Source organism: Mixophyes fleayi, chromosome 4, assembly GCF_038048845.1.
Source record: "Mixophyes fleayi isolate aMixFle1 chromosome 4, aMixFle1.hap1, whole genome shotgun sequence".
Classification (NCBI taxonomy): Eukaryota; Metazoa; Chordata; class Amphibia; order Anura; family Limnodynastidae; genus Mixophyes; species Mixophyes fleayi.
Window position 1 is genome coordinate 341,290,099 of NC_134405.1, and position 15,416 is coordinate 341,305,514.

Sequence of the window (15,416 nt, forward strand, 5' to 3'; positions counted from 1 at the left end):
TATTATCTTGGTGTAAGACTCTCTGAGATCACCAGTAGTGATCACACTAGACCCTCGGACCGTTGCTATTATTGTTTTTCTTTTTTTAGGTTCTATTTAGTTTTTGTGCTTATTTTTGACATTATTCATTTCATTTGTGGCCAGGACTCCTGGGATCTGATTACATACACATTATTTATATCATTGCTGTGATTTTTCTGATAGAGATCTGCGAGCTTTATGCATCACTATCATGTTTGTACTATCAGCTAGCTCATATATTTCACTTTGCGCCCGGGGTTATTCGTTGTTGTATATTGTATATATTTTGAGGGTTGGTACCCTGAGTGACAGCACTTTCATATACTTGAGAGGAAGTGCAGACTCCCTTCTGTACCACTTTCGAGAGAAATCTATAGTTCAAAAGCTTCATCATGAATACACAATGTTTTCATTGTGCCTATATTCCTTAACAGCAACCACATAGATTGTAATAAAAATTAAAAATTGTTAGATAGTTACAATACAAGTAATGGTTACAGAATAAGACTACTTAGGAACATTCTATTAAATAGCAATATACTGTAATTTGCAAACATCTGAGCATTATAATGATTTATATCATCATTGATGCAGTGATCATTGCACCTGCGTCAGTACTCAGATGATTGGGTGCAATTATGGGACATGAATAAATGATTGTAATATCGGCTAATCGTGCAGCGATATATTGGGTTCTGCTGTAGAAAACACAGTTGATACCTAATAACCAAATCAATGTGATGAATTATAGCGGCTGATGAGATATAACGACGTCTGTGTTTGAACCATTATATCACATATATCATTGATGTCCCACCAAAGATCACCCGTGTGGACATATTGATTACTATTAGCCAATGGCGAATATTCCCCATAGTTCAATGATAAATTAATATATAGCAGATTTAAATAATATTGATTCTGATACTGAGTGAAGATAATAGTACAGAAATCGAAGAGTTTATTACATTTAATGACCACGGTAACAAAACCATTGCAGGATTTTTTGCATTTTGTAATCACTTTTTTAGTAAACCACAAAACCGCATCCTGTCTATAAACCAGGATATAATTATCCATTTTAATGATTACTAATAATAAATACATTTTAATTAAACCTCACACCAGTGCATGCAATTCATGTCTGTAGGCTGATGACACTGACGACTGCATAGAAAGAGAACACATACTGAGAATTACACTCTGCATACAGAACAGGGGAAGTGGTACTGTGTATTAGATCATAGACACATACTGAGAACACATACTGAGAATTACACTTTGCATACAGATCAGGGGAAGTGGTACTGTGTATTATATCAGAGACACATACTGAGAATTACACTCTGCATACAGCACAGGTGAAGTGGTACTGTGCATTATATCATAGACACATACTGAGAACACATACTGAGAATTACACTTTGCATACAGATCAGGGGAAGTGGTACTGTGTATTATATCAGAGACACATACTGAGAATTACACTCTGCATACAGCACAGGTGAAGTGGTACTGTGCATTATATCAGAGACACATACTGAGAACACATACTGAGAATTACACTCTGCATACAGAACAGGGGAAGTGGTATTATTATTATTATTTATTTATAAGGCGCCACAAGGTTTCCGTAGCGCCGAACACAGTACAAACAATGGACAGTACAGGGAATAACAGTACAGAACAATAAACAACTAGTACCAACACTTCAGAGGCTCCAGGCAAAGCAGATGTAATGGAGTTGGAGCAGAAGAGAAGGTAGAGAGACAGGAGGGAGAAGGGCCCTGCTCATAAGAGCTTACATCCTAAAGGGAGGGGAAACAGACAGCCGGCACAAAGGGAGTCAGAGGGGGGGGGGAGCAAGCGTGCACCCCAACAGAGGAGGAACAAGGGGATGGGAGCGAGCATGGAGAGAGGGTTAGGTGGAAGGCTGGTAGGCTTTAAGGAAGAGATGGGTTTTGAGTGCCCGTTTGAAGGAGCACAAGTTAGGGGACAAGCGGATGGAGCGTGGGAGAGCGTAGTACTGTGTATTATATCATAGACACATACTGAGAACACATACTGAGAATTACACTCTGCATACAGAACAGGGGAAGTGGTACTATGTATTAGATCATAGCCACATACTGAGAACACATACTGATAATTATATTCTGTATACAGGACAGGGGAAGTGGTACTGTGTACTAGGGCATAGACACATACCGAGAACACATACTGAGAATTACACTCTGCATACAGAGAGGGGAAAGTGGTACTGTGTATTATATCATAGACATATACTGAGAACACATCCTGAGAATTACACTCTGCATACAGAGCAGGGGAAGTGGTACTGTGTATTAGGTCATAGATATATACTGAGAACACATACTGAGAATTACACTCTGCATATTTTTTATTACGCTTTGCATACTCTTTTTGATCACCCAGATTCTGATACGTAGACCCTGAAAACAGAGGGAGACGGCGCTGGGCACCTGTCTTTATATACAGAGAAAAGCAGATACTGAGAATTGCATACAAGAGAAGTGGTACTGTGCAGCTGGTCCAGTATAATAACAGCACTATAGGGGACAATGTTTATAACGGAGAGGGGCTTGTTATTAATGATATATCTGTTCCTTATGATGAAGAACTCTGTATTATTTTAGTTAGAGGTGCCGGCTGTGGGGTGTGTGTTATTTTAAGGACTTTATTCCCCCAGCACGGTAGAAGAGATGGACAATATGTATCTGGGTCCGATGTTAGATGTTATTCCTGATTCTCAGCTGTGATTATTTATGGTGTCTGGTAGTGCTAAACAATTGTGACAACAGGTTAATCCCTCGTGTTCCGACACATGAAGTCACTCAGGACCTGTGTAACCCCCTCTCTGTGTAACCCCCCCTCTGTGTAACCCCCCCTCTGTGTAACCCCCCCTCTGTGTAACCCCCCCCTCTGTGTAACCCCCCTCTCTGTGTAACCCCCCTCTCTGTGTAACCCCCCTCTCTGTGTAAACCCCTCTCTGTGTAACCCCCTCTCTGTGTAACCCCCCCTCTACCTCTCTCTCTCTCTCTCTCTCTCTCTCTCTGTCTCAGGGTGAAGCTTTGGGCTGATACATTTGGCAGCGAGATTTACGCCATTGTCACCAAACACTCCGGCTCCCTCCTCTTACAAAAGGTAGGTGAATCGCTGACTATTATTATTACCTGTCATTTATGGATCTTGAACTTACAACATAGCGATGTACATTGATACTACGAATAATTAACGTACAGTGTCCACATGAGCTTACAATCTAAGCACATTGCCGGTGAAGGACATCCCCGGGAAGGTTGCAGAGGTGACATTTCTCCAGCGTCACTTTTCATTGTAATATCTTGTAGAATTTGTCTGTGTGTATTTGTTCCTGGTTTTGAGATTCTCTAGAGTGTAAGCTCCTACGTCCAGGGCCCTCTGTACCCTCTGTCTCATGTCTGCATCTCCTTCATCAACCTCGTCTCTTCTTGTTCTGATGTTATGTACTATTGTATCTTGTATGATTAGTAAAGCTGGGTACACACTACACTGTTTTCATCCAATAATCGGCTCAAAAAGCCGACATACGACCGCTCGTTCAAAAGTCGGGTCAGTGTGTGCAGTGACACGATGGTCAAAAGTCTGCCCAAATGGACGATTATCGCCTCATTTGGTTGGTCGTACCGTTTAATATTTTCGTTCCGATCTCGTTTCTGCTGTGTAGTGTGTATAAACTTCCGACCGATCCACAACAGTGAGTATGAAATTACAGTCATTGCCCACGACACCAGTGTGTATGCAGTCCATGGACCGAGCGATCGGACCATCGATCGCATGTAAAATCGCTCGGCATAAAATGTTGGTCGAAATTTCTGTAGTGTGTACCCAGCTTTACTCTGCCTCTCCAGGGCTGTGGAGATCTGTACTAATGAACGAGGTGTTTCCTGAGGGTATTATTTGTTGTTTGTGTGTTTGTTTGCATATAGCACCTTATTTTTTTTAAACACGTTACACTGATTTGCACAATTTCCCCTCAATGACGTAGAACACTGTTAATTTTAGCTTCTTTTTGTGACCAGCAATGACGCAACCAATCTTCTCCACTGTCTGACTATTGGGAAAGAAATGTGAGAGGTTAAAATTGAGTGTTCACTCAAATATGTTGTTGCAATAAGTTGTTCTACTTACTGTGTGGATAGTTTGCTCCAGAGAGGCTCCGCCCACTCGTGTCACGTGATCTTTGAGTTTTCTGGGACTTTTCTGCATGTTGTATATTGTCCTGTGTGTACATATAGATAGAGATTTTAAGATCAGATTTAGGCCGTTAGTGTTACCCCAGCAATGCTACATCTTGTGCTACATGTACAATGTGTGTTTTTTTTTTTTTTTTAGCTGTTTTTTTTGCACTTGCTACATACCTCCCACTTCAGAGACCAGCGTTGTACGGATGTACATTGCAGGAACCGGGCGTAGATGCCCCATATATGCTGTACTCCAGTGATTATGTGTCATCCCATTAAGTGGGTCATACGGCCTCAGTGAGGACAGCCAGCCGGGAGGATTAAGAATAGTGAGGGGGGCCGAGGATTAGTCTGAGGGGCACGTGCCACGAGCCACAGACTAACTGACACATGTGAGACCGAGGGGGGGGCTGCCATCAATGCTGCATGTGGTCCGACCAGGGGTATTCAATATACAGGAGAGACTGCAAGTAATACACAGTTAGTACGTTACAGGGGGCTCCTCTATTAATACACTCTGAGCAGACCCTCAACACCACTGAGAAGGGCAATATATGAATGCTGCAACTTTCCATTACTTCATAGATGCCAACTTTTCCTCGATGGCTTCAGGGAGATCCCAGGGGAGGTGGGCGTGTGGGGGCGGGGCTTGACGAATTGTAAACGATTGTCAAATTTTTGGGCAATTACAGCAGGGGGCGGGGCTAAGATGCCACAATATTTGCATCATTAAGCCCTGCCCCTTATCTATTGTTGGGAGAGAACCAGCAAGTTGCCCTGCTCTCCTGGTAGGTCTCCCAGAAATGCGGGAGTCTCCCGGACATTCCGGGAGAGTAGGCAACTATGCGTTAAAGAAAAGCAGCTAATGATCTCTAGAGACTGAAGTGTCTTTTACATTCCTGTCTCCATTACTGAAGTCATGTTGTCTTACCTGTCAGTCTTTGATTAAATCTTGGTCTCCATGAAAATGGCTGCCTCCATAGGCATCAATACATGGACATAGGACACAATTTCTGAATAGTGTCATCACGCCACAGATGGCGAAGCCAACCACGTCTTGTACTGGCTCAGCATCAGGGAGAGTGCCAGACTCTTCAGGGAGTGAGGGAGATCACCCCTAGTTCAGGGAGCCTCCCTGACATTCAGGGAGAGTTGGCAAGTATGCATCACTTGCCTTCTCAATAAGACATGTTAGACGATAAACATTTTGGGCCTGAATCATTAAGGAAAGTAAAGCAAAAAAAAAAAGAGTAACTTTGCACCTTAGCAAAGCCATGTTGCATTGGAGGGGGAGATAAATTTAAAATGTGATGACAGATTTATAGTTGGGGTAGGACATGTCCTAGATCAGCTTTATATTTCATTGTGAAAATAAAGTTATCCAGTATTTGTGTGATACATGAAAAAACAGCCAGTATTTTCCTTATGTGTAAAATAATAAACTAATTTGCACCCCTTGTATTGTAACATGGTTTGTCCAAGAGAACATTTACTCAGTTTTTTGACTTACTGTCCTTAATGACTCCGGTCCTGTTTGTTCAGATGCAAATTATAACTGAAATCTGGTGCAGGGCGAATATCTGACCGTAGTATTAATCTTTCACTTCCCTTAATAAATCAGGCCCATACATAGTGTATCTCAAAATCCACTTTTGCTGTCAGGGGCTGGCTTGGAAATGTTAGTGGTGATGGGGGTGGAGGTATGGCGGGAGACTCGGCTCAGCGGCCTATTAGGGACATTTTAAACGGAAGAAATACAGGTAGCTGGATGACCCAGCCCAAGGTGGCAGATGCCCCCAGCCCCTATATGCCATGTATACCTTCCATACACCAATATACCACCCTAGTCCTGTCTTCGGATGTCTTCCTCTGTAGCCGGTCAGTCTGGGTGTCTGTGTGCAGTTACAAATGTTAACTTGAAGGGTTAAACATTTTCCTATTCTCCCTTCTGTTCTGCTTATTTTAATGGAAGACTATGGGACTATGACTAGAGGGGCGTTTACCTGGGAGCGTATTTGAAGCATTTGGACTCCCCCTATGCAGGTTTCAGTGTAGATGTCTCCAGTTTCCTATATGCAGACATCTATAGCAGTTCTGGTGTTATAATTTACTTAAGTGCCCCACTTCCTAGTGAAGTGGGCAGAATTAGCTCCCAAACACCACGACTCCCGGTGAATCGCTGCGTTTTGCCCCGTCCCCGCTGTCAAATGACGCGTTTTGCGGCATGACGTCACGGGGGTGGGTCCAAAATGACGCGCATTTTGGAGCCCCGCACCCATCATGCCCCCCTCCCATGACAGGCTCCCGGAAACCAACTATTCAAAGTTGGTAAGTATGACCTACCGCACGCTGCAAATCTGTGCGCTTAGCCGTAAGACCAGGTCCAGCGGCAGCGGCGCAGTGAGGTGTCGGGGAATCCAGCCTAGGATAGAGCTTCCTGTAGAGCGCCGGCCTAGTCTGTCCCTGGGGGAGAGCACAGCGCATAAACAGAGCACTCTTAGATAAAATTAATTAGATTCCGGGGAACCCTGTATTTGATGCTGACGACACAGGGCATCATTTAGAATTGGAGTTCGTTTTTGTGGTGTAAATTTACACATTTCCATACTGAGTGTGAATACTACTAACACCGTCCAGCCGCGTCTCTGCGCTATCATTAGGCGTAAGTGTGCGCCTGATGTGCGGCTTGAGAGCACCAGGCGAGCCCTGTGTTATAAGGGGTGAGTCCATGTTACCTGGTGGTGAAAGGGTTACAATTATATGACCCTCACCCCGTATTATACGCCGTGGTGGTAGCGCTGATGTCTCTGTTACATGGGGATTAATAGGTCAGTAGTGAATCACATAATCTGACAGGCGGTGACGTCAGCCTGTGTCGCCTGCCAAGCGTTACCCATAATCCTCTTCTGAGCGGTACTGGAGGCCGCTGCTTTACTGAGCTTATGTTATCCGGCTAATGTCACATCGTCCTCTTAAACTGTAGGCAAAGTGATATCTATCAACTAATGCAGATATTGTATATATTGATATATTGTGGTTTTATGACTAGAGATGGATTCTAGAACATCATTATCACAGATTGTGCGGTGAAGTGTTCTGTCTGTGTGATTAATGTGTGGAGATGTGACGTGTACACGTCACGTACACACGATAGAGGCAGCAGATCAGATCATTAGTAACCAGACATCCAGGTGACACCCGTGATCGGTGGATGATATTACCCCCCAGCATGCTCCATTCACCTGGGGGTCTCTTGGGGGATTTTTAAAAACTGGTACACAGGAATCTATACAAGGGAATGTCCCTCACTATCTGCACGATTTTCATAAATGTCCAGGAAAGTAACGCGAAGTGTGGCCTAGTATAGGAAATATGTTTACATGTGCTGATTTCCCCCCCCCCCCCCTCTCCAAAAAATACCTTCGGGGGCTTCAAGACCCATCCCCATTGGTGTCACTTCACATTTACACTATATGGACAAAAGTATTCGGACGCTTGACCATTACACCAACAGAGACTGTAATGACATTGTGTTCAGATACATATACTTTAATATGGAGTTGGTCCCCATTTACAGTGATAACAGCTTCCACTCTTCTTGGAAGTCTTTCCACAAGATGTTGGAGTGTTTCTGTGGGAATTTGTTCCCATTCATTCTGTAGAACATTTATAAGGTCAGACACTGATGTTGGACGAGAAGACCTGGCTCACAATCTGCCTTCCAGTTCATCCCAAAGGTGTTCAATCGGGTTGAGGTCAGGGCTCTGTGTGGACCAGTCAAGTTTTTCCACACCGAACTCATCAAACCATGTCTGTGTAGTCCTTGCTGTGTGCACTGGGGCACAGTCATGTTGGAATAAAAAAGGGCCTTCCCCAAACTGTTACTACAAAGTTGGAAGCATAGCATTGTCCAAAACGACTTGGTATGCTGAAGCATTAAGATCGCCCTTCACTGGAGATAAGGGGCCTAGCCCAAACCCTGAAAAACAGCCCCATACCATTATCCCTCTTCCACCAAACTTCACAGTTGGTATAATGCAGTCAGACAGGTAACATCCCCCCGGCATCCGCCAAACACAGACTCGCCCATCTGACCACCATACAGAGAAGTGTGATTCATCACTCCACAGAACACGTTTCCACTGCTCCACAGTCCAGTGTCGGTGTGTTTTACACCCCTCCATCCGACGCTTGGCATTGGTCTTGGTGATGTGAGGCCGCATGCAGCTGCTCGGCCATAGAAACCCATTCCATTAAGCTCCCATCGCACAGTTTTTGTGCTTACATTAATGCCGGTGGAAGTTCAAAACTCTTCAGTGATGGAATCAGCAGAACGTTGGTGACTTTTACGCACCATGCGCCTTAGCAGTCGTTGACCCCGGTCCGTGATTTTACGTGGTCTTTTGCTTCGTGACTGAGATGCTGTTGTTCCTAAACGCTTCCACTTTCTAATAATATCACTGACAGTTGACCGTAGAATATCCAGTATAGGTGATATTGCACGAACCGTCTTATTACAAAGGTGGCACCTATCACAGTACTACGCTGGAAGTCACTGAGCTCTTCAGAACAACCCATTTTGTATCACAAATGTCTACAAATGGAGACTACATGTCTGGTGCTTGATTTTATATATCTCTGGCAACGGATTTGATTGAAACAACTCAATTTAATAATTAATAGGTGTAGCCAAATACTTTTGTCCATATAGTGTACTTTGATATTATTAGCATTGCAGGGAATTTCCTCTGTTAGCAACATGTAAGTGTAAAAGCTGCAAATGATCAACTCTAGCGAGTTGGTCCATAATTGTCACTCACTACGGTGCTCACATTATCCTCATATATTTTTTTAATTGTATCTGGGCTAAATTATGTAACACATTTAAAATTGATTTTTAACTTCCAGAGGGAAATGGGTTTTGCTGGAAAGTGTGTTAAAAAGATATTTGTAGATCTTTCATAGCAAATTGGGTTTCAGCAAAATCTTAATTTCCTGAAATGTCAATAAGCTGTCACATATTTACCGGCTGTGATATAATGTAGCAGTAGATGAATTATATGATGAGGGCTCAGGTGATGATGAGTCTCTGGCTGTGATATAATGTAGCATGTGAAGATACCGGGTTTATCTGGCCCAATGCTACCCACTTCATGCTGGCTGGCCACCCACGGGTGCCTTCCTATGCCAGGGAAGTCTACCCAGTACCTTCTAGGATTCGTATGGTCACTCAGGCAAAATGCAGTTATAAACATACAACAGTATATTTATTGTCATACAAACAACACTAGGATCTTATGTACACACAGTAAATAAATGCCAGGCAGGTTTACCACATTATCTGTCCCTTACCCCAATAACTTAAGGAGATATAGTCACCTGGCTGTCCAGACTTCATGACCCATGGATCTCTCTCAGCTGCATATATAGAGACTAGTTAGAAAACGATAATTCAAAACTAGATGCACCTTCATGAATGAAATCCTAGAATGAACACACTTCCCCCTTGGAGTTGTTCCTTATATCTCAGGTCTAATTTCCACAGTCTTTCCCCTCCCTGGGCAAACCCCTGGGTCTATTCTTCTTAACCATTGGCCAGTGCAGGACTAGGGGGTTTGGACAGGGCAGTGAAGATGAGCTGTACTTTCACAGAAGCCCCCTGCTGGGATGCAGACAGCACGTCTGGACTAGTCCTAAGGAGAACAATTGATGCTAATTGGCTTCCCCTACTTCCAAGGATATAAGGTAGCAGTGAGCCACTCCATGCTTCCTGTAGAGGAAGGAGGGGGGAGAATGAATGCAGCTCCAGCCAGTTCACCTGTATCCTGGACACCACCTGATCTTTACCCATAACCCTCCTGGCTTCAGTTTAAGGCCAATGAATAACATTACTGCAAGTCATCAATATATAATACACAATATACATATGTACACTGAACTACAATGTCCCCTTAGCCACATGTTATTGGACAATGCAGTTGTAGTCTGGTGAGCTGGGGAACAAAGCATGGACTATAAAAAGTACATGCGATAATCCACATTATGTGAGAAATGAGAAACTGAATGCTCACAGGGTTATCACACTCAATTCGTCACATAGCAGTAGATGAATTATATGATGAGGGCTCAGGTGATGATGAGTCTCTGGCTGTGATATAATGTAGCAGTAGAGGAATTATATGATGAGGGTTCAGGTGATGATGAGTCTCTGGCTGTGATATAATGTTGCAGTAGATGAATTATATGATGAGGGCTCAGGTGATGATGAGTCTCTGTGTGTGATATAATGTAGCAGTAGATGAATTATATGATGAGGGGTTCAGGTGAGGATGAGTCTCTGGCTGTGATATAATGTTGCAGTAGATGAATTATATGATTAGGGCTCAGGTGATGATGAGTCTCTGTGTGTGATATAATGTTGCAGTAGATGAATTATATGATGAGGGCTCAGGTGATGATGAGTCTCTGTGTGTGATATAATGTAGCAGTAGAGGAATTATATGATGAAGGCTCAGGTGAGGATGAGTCTCTGGCTGTGATATAATGTAGCAGTAGATGAATTATATGATGAGGGCTCAGGTGATGATGAGTCTCTGGCTGTGATATAATGTTGCAGTAGAGAAATTATATGATGAGGGCTCAGGTGATGATGAGTCTCTGGTTGGGATATAATGTAGCAGTAGAGGAATTATATGATGAGGGTTCAGGTGATGATGAGTCTCTGGCTGTGATATAATGTAGCAGTAGATGAATTATATGATGAGGGCTCAGGTGATGATGAGTCTCTGGCTGTGATATAATGTAGCAGTAGATTAATTATATGATGAGGGCTCAGGTGATGATGAGTCTCTGGCTGTGATATAATGTAGCAGTAGAGGAATTATATGATGAAGGCTCAGGTGATGATGAGTCTCTGTGTGTGATATAATGTTGCAGTAGATGAATTATATGATGAGGGCTCAGGTGATGATGAGTCTCTGTGTGTGATATAATGTAGCAGTAGATGAATTATATGATGAGGGGTTCAGGTGATGATGAGTCTCTGGCTGTGATATAATGTAGCAGTAGAGGAATTATATGATGAAGGCTCAGGTGAGGATGAGTCTCTGGCTGTGATATAATGTAGCAGTAGATGAATTATATGATGAGGGCTCAGGTGATGATGAGTCTCTGGCTGTGATATAATGTAGCAGTAGAGAAATTATATGATGAGGGCTCAGGTGATGATGAGTCTCTGGTTGGGATATAATGTAGCAGTAGAGGAATTATATGATGAGGGTTCAGGTGATGATGAGTCTCTGGCTGTGATATAATGTAGCAGTAGATTAATTATATGATGAGGGCTCAGGTGATGATGAGTCTCTGGCTGTGATATAATGTTGCAGTAGAGGAATTATATGATGAGGGTTCAGGTGATGATGAGTCTCTGGAGGTGATATAATGTAGCAGTAGAGGAATTATATGATGAGGGCTCAGGTGATGATGAGTCTCTGGCTGTGATATAATGTAGCAGTAGAGGAATTATATGATGAGGGCTCAGGTGTTTATATTAAGTATAAGTATGTGTTCACTTGAATTGGCCGTATCTTTTTCGTGATAGAATATTTAAGTGTAGGTTCGCATCGCAGCAGCCTGACACAAACAGACAGAATCTTCTCACAGGACACAGTCGTGCGGCAGATCCCCTGTCATTTAATGTAAAGATGTTACATTCTGACTATTAATATAGTAACATGTTTAATTTTTGTGTCACAAATTATAGCCTGTGTATTATAAGAATTCATCCTCTCTGTACGCTAGATATTTGTAATATCTTTTGTTCACAGCAGGATACACAGTGTATGTTACATGACATTCTAGTATTACTATATAGCAGCCAGGCAGCCTTGTAGCACAACTAGGTAATGCAGTAATAGAATAGATGTAGAGCGGTACACTGGGGACAATGGTCTTGTGACTGTCTCCTTCTCTATGGCAGAAATACAAGGACGTGGAGCCCACGCTGAACATTGTGGAGGTGGACGGGTTGGAGCTGGTCAGGAAGTTCTCGGAAGAGATGGAGAGTATGCTGCGGAGGAAGGTGGAGGCTGTAGAGGTAGCGACGTTCATTCTCTTGTCGGCTGTTACTTATATTCTCTTTTCTTTATTGTATCAAACACTGTGATCCTGTAAACGTATCAGTGATGTATCTAGGTTCAGTGTCACTTTATATCACTCTTGATCTTGTAATTAATTTGTTGTTTTCAGAGATCCGCTGAGCTTTGTATGTTCTAAATGTTATCAGAGTTAGGGCTCGTAGACACACCGGCGATAATTCCACGTAATGAGAGGTGGGTTTTCACCTAGAGATAATTATTCCCTACGGAGAGGCTCTGGTGCGGTGCACACGGCTGTCTTGGAAAGCCGGATGACGGAGCAGGGTCGGGGGAATGTATGTTCAGCTCTCCCCCGTCCGTGTTGCGTCACGCGCTTTGCTAAGACAGGCGTGTGCACCGTTCAGTTCGACAGGCGTGTTCACTTTTATAGATCTCAGAGGTTATCTGAACCAGACTCTCAGACCTCTTCTCAAGTGCCCCAAAAAGACACCGGTTTTGGGTATTTTTCTTAATCTTGGTGAATTAACACAATTGGCTTCTGCAATAATTATCCCACTTCTACTACAATTCGGTGAAATGCTGAAAACATGGCCTGTTGGGGGTAGTTGATAAAGATTATTATATGCAGTGAGAGGTGCTCTTTGGTTCTTACTTTATACTTTTTAATCATTCTCCCCCCATCTCCCTGCTCTGCAAACTCTCTCTCCACCCCTTCATCTGGTCCTATTTACTTCTCGTTTTACTTCCCAATTATTTACAATTTTTGCTCTCTCTAGAGGCTGGTGGAGGCTGCGGAGGACGCCGACCTAAACCATGAGTTTAATTCATCCCTAGAGGTGAGTGAGAGGGTCTCCGTGTTACAGACGTGTTGTATGACTCCACAAAGACTCCATCTAGCGGGGGGACGGCAGTGTGGGGTAACTGGCAGCGATATGGGCACAGAATAAAAGAAAAAAGCCATCGAGGCACATTTGGGATGACCAGGAAACGGTTCTCATTGTGCAGTAGATTCCGCCCAGTGATAATAATCAGTATAAATAGTATGATCATTACACTGTGATCTCTGTCCTGGGAGTCACAGCTCAGAAAAGCTTCAGGGATAACTGTTATGTAATATCTATTTGTGGTAGTCTGATATATCTCTTTGGGATGACTCTGGCTACATCACTAGCAACATCCCCAAGTTTGAATACATCTATCAGACCACAGTTGTGTAATCCACATTCAGACTTCGGGGTGTACTAGGCAAGTTTGAAGCACAGCAATGGAATTCAGGGTAGCGGACAGTGGAGGGAGGTACAGTCCAGTAAGTTCAATTCCCTTCACATTAATATATATATAGAAATGCCTCGTGCCTCAGTCACTGGTTCCATGTGAATGGATAGTTTGTGTTCTATTCTGGTGAATATTCATTCACACAATGACGGCTCCTCTGTGTTTAGACGACAGGTACAGCTGAATTAGGGGCTTATTTACCCAATGTTGTAATTCGCTGCTCATCCCCATATGTCTCTGTGTCTACAGAGCGACAGCTGAAGATTTTAGTGACACATTTATAAAAATGCAGCTATATCTCCCGTTATCATGGCGATAAAAATCGCTTATTGACGCAATTCTACATTAAAATGTTTGCAGAGGGAGCTGAGCGATTCTCCTCAAGCGCGGCGCTGAGAGTGGCCTGCAGCGCCGAACAGATTCTCCATCTTAAATTTTAGATCCACTAATGTGGAAAAAAATAAAAAAATAAGATTTTAAATAAAATATTACCTTTATTTTAAAAATGCAATAAAAAAGTTATTGAATAAAGCATTTTTGTAATTATTTAATTATATTATCGTTATCCTGAGATTCTTCATTAAATCAAATAAACTCTGCTTAGTAAACCACGTGTACGTTGACGTGTAGAAAGTGTATGCGCTGCATATTGTAACAGCAAAACCAATGAATAAATAAGAAATAATTGGGCTAAATATCAGCTACGTGAACCCAGTGCTAATTAGAGTATATTAATCATTATTTTACCACACTCTACATAATGCTATAACACCTTCTTTGTGAGTATAATTTGCCTGTGATCTCTCTGCAGTTTGAGTACTATAATTCAGTGCGAATTAACGAGAAAGATGAGAACGATAATTACGTGGAACTGGGAAGTGAGTTTATTCTAGAAACCAACGAGCACTTCAATAACCTCATGGTGAACACCTCTCTCAGCAACATCCAGCTCCCCACTAACGTGTACAACAAAGGTGAGTGACAGCGCCCCCTGCTGGAAGCCAAAGGCTGCTTATAAGAAGCCACGCTCTCTCTTGCACTCTCTACTGGGGAAATGTTGGTATAACGGCTCGTCATTCCACCTTCTGGATGGAGAGGAGATTGCATTTCATTTCATTTCATTTTTAACCCTCTGCAGATCCAGATATTCTCAACGGGGTGTACATGTCGGAAGCCCTGAACCCCATCTTTGTGGATAACTTCCAGAGGGACCCTACTCTGACCTGGCAATATTTTGGCAGCTCTACTGGATTCTTCCGGCTCTATCCCGGTAATATAGAAATCTGGGTGTTGTCTGTACCCCCTTTATCTGACTGTATGATTCACACGTGATAAACACGTTCAATCTAACGCCTTCACGTCTGCTCATAGTCTGGGGTGCGTTACTGACACCGTATCTGCCATAGCGATCTATGATCACCGCTGCGGTATGTGACGGCCGTTAGTTATAGGAATTGGCTGATTTAGTTGGGAAATAAAATCTTTTCTCGTCATCCTTGTGACTTTTTGGGGAATTTAATTTTTTTTTTTTATCTGCACCTTCTCTTAAATTGTCCCCCTGTGTGTTCTAGGTATAAAGTGGGTCGCGGATGAAAATGGGGTCATCTCGTTTGACTGCAGAAACCGCGGATGGTGAGAATCATAGTTCACAGGTCACTTCTGTCTACTTCCGTCTTTCTCTCTCCCCCCTGTGTGCGAATACCCTCTCTGTAAGTGATGACTCCGGGCCCCCGTCACTCTAAAGGGCCCCAAGTGTGACTTGGTGCTCCCCTACGCTTAA

At 43.0% G+C, this 15,416-nt stretch overlaps 1 protein-coding gene across 9 annotated transcripts in view; it reads left to right on the forward strand.

Moving 5' to 3' along the window:
- CACNA2D4 (calcium voltage-gated channel auxiliary subunit alpha2delta 4) overlaps positions 1–15,416 on the forward strand; it is a 141,895-nt gene that overhangs the window by 17,273 nt on the left and 109,206 nt on the right. For all 9 annotated transcript variants that reach the window (XM_075210739.1, XM_075210732.1, XM_075210736.1 and 6 more), the window contains exons 2-7: positions 3,105–3,186; positions 12,244–12,360; positions 13,138–13,197; positions 14,448–14,610; positions 14,775–14,906; positions 15,208–15,268. In XM_075210739.1, coding sequence (XP_075066840.1) covers positions 3,105–3,186; positions 12,244–12,360; positions 13,138–13,197; positions 14,448–14,610; positions 14,775–14,906; positions 15,208–15,268 — 615 coding nt within the window. The remainder of the gene's footprint in view (positions 1–3,104; positions 3,187–12,243; positions 12,361–13,137; positions 13,198–14,447; positions 14,611–14,774; positions 14,907–15,207; positions 15,269–15,416) is intronic.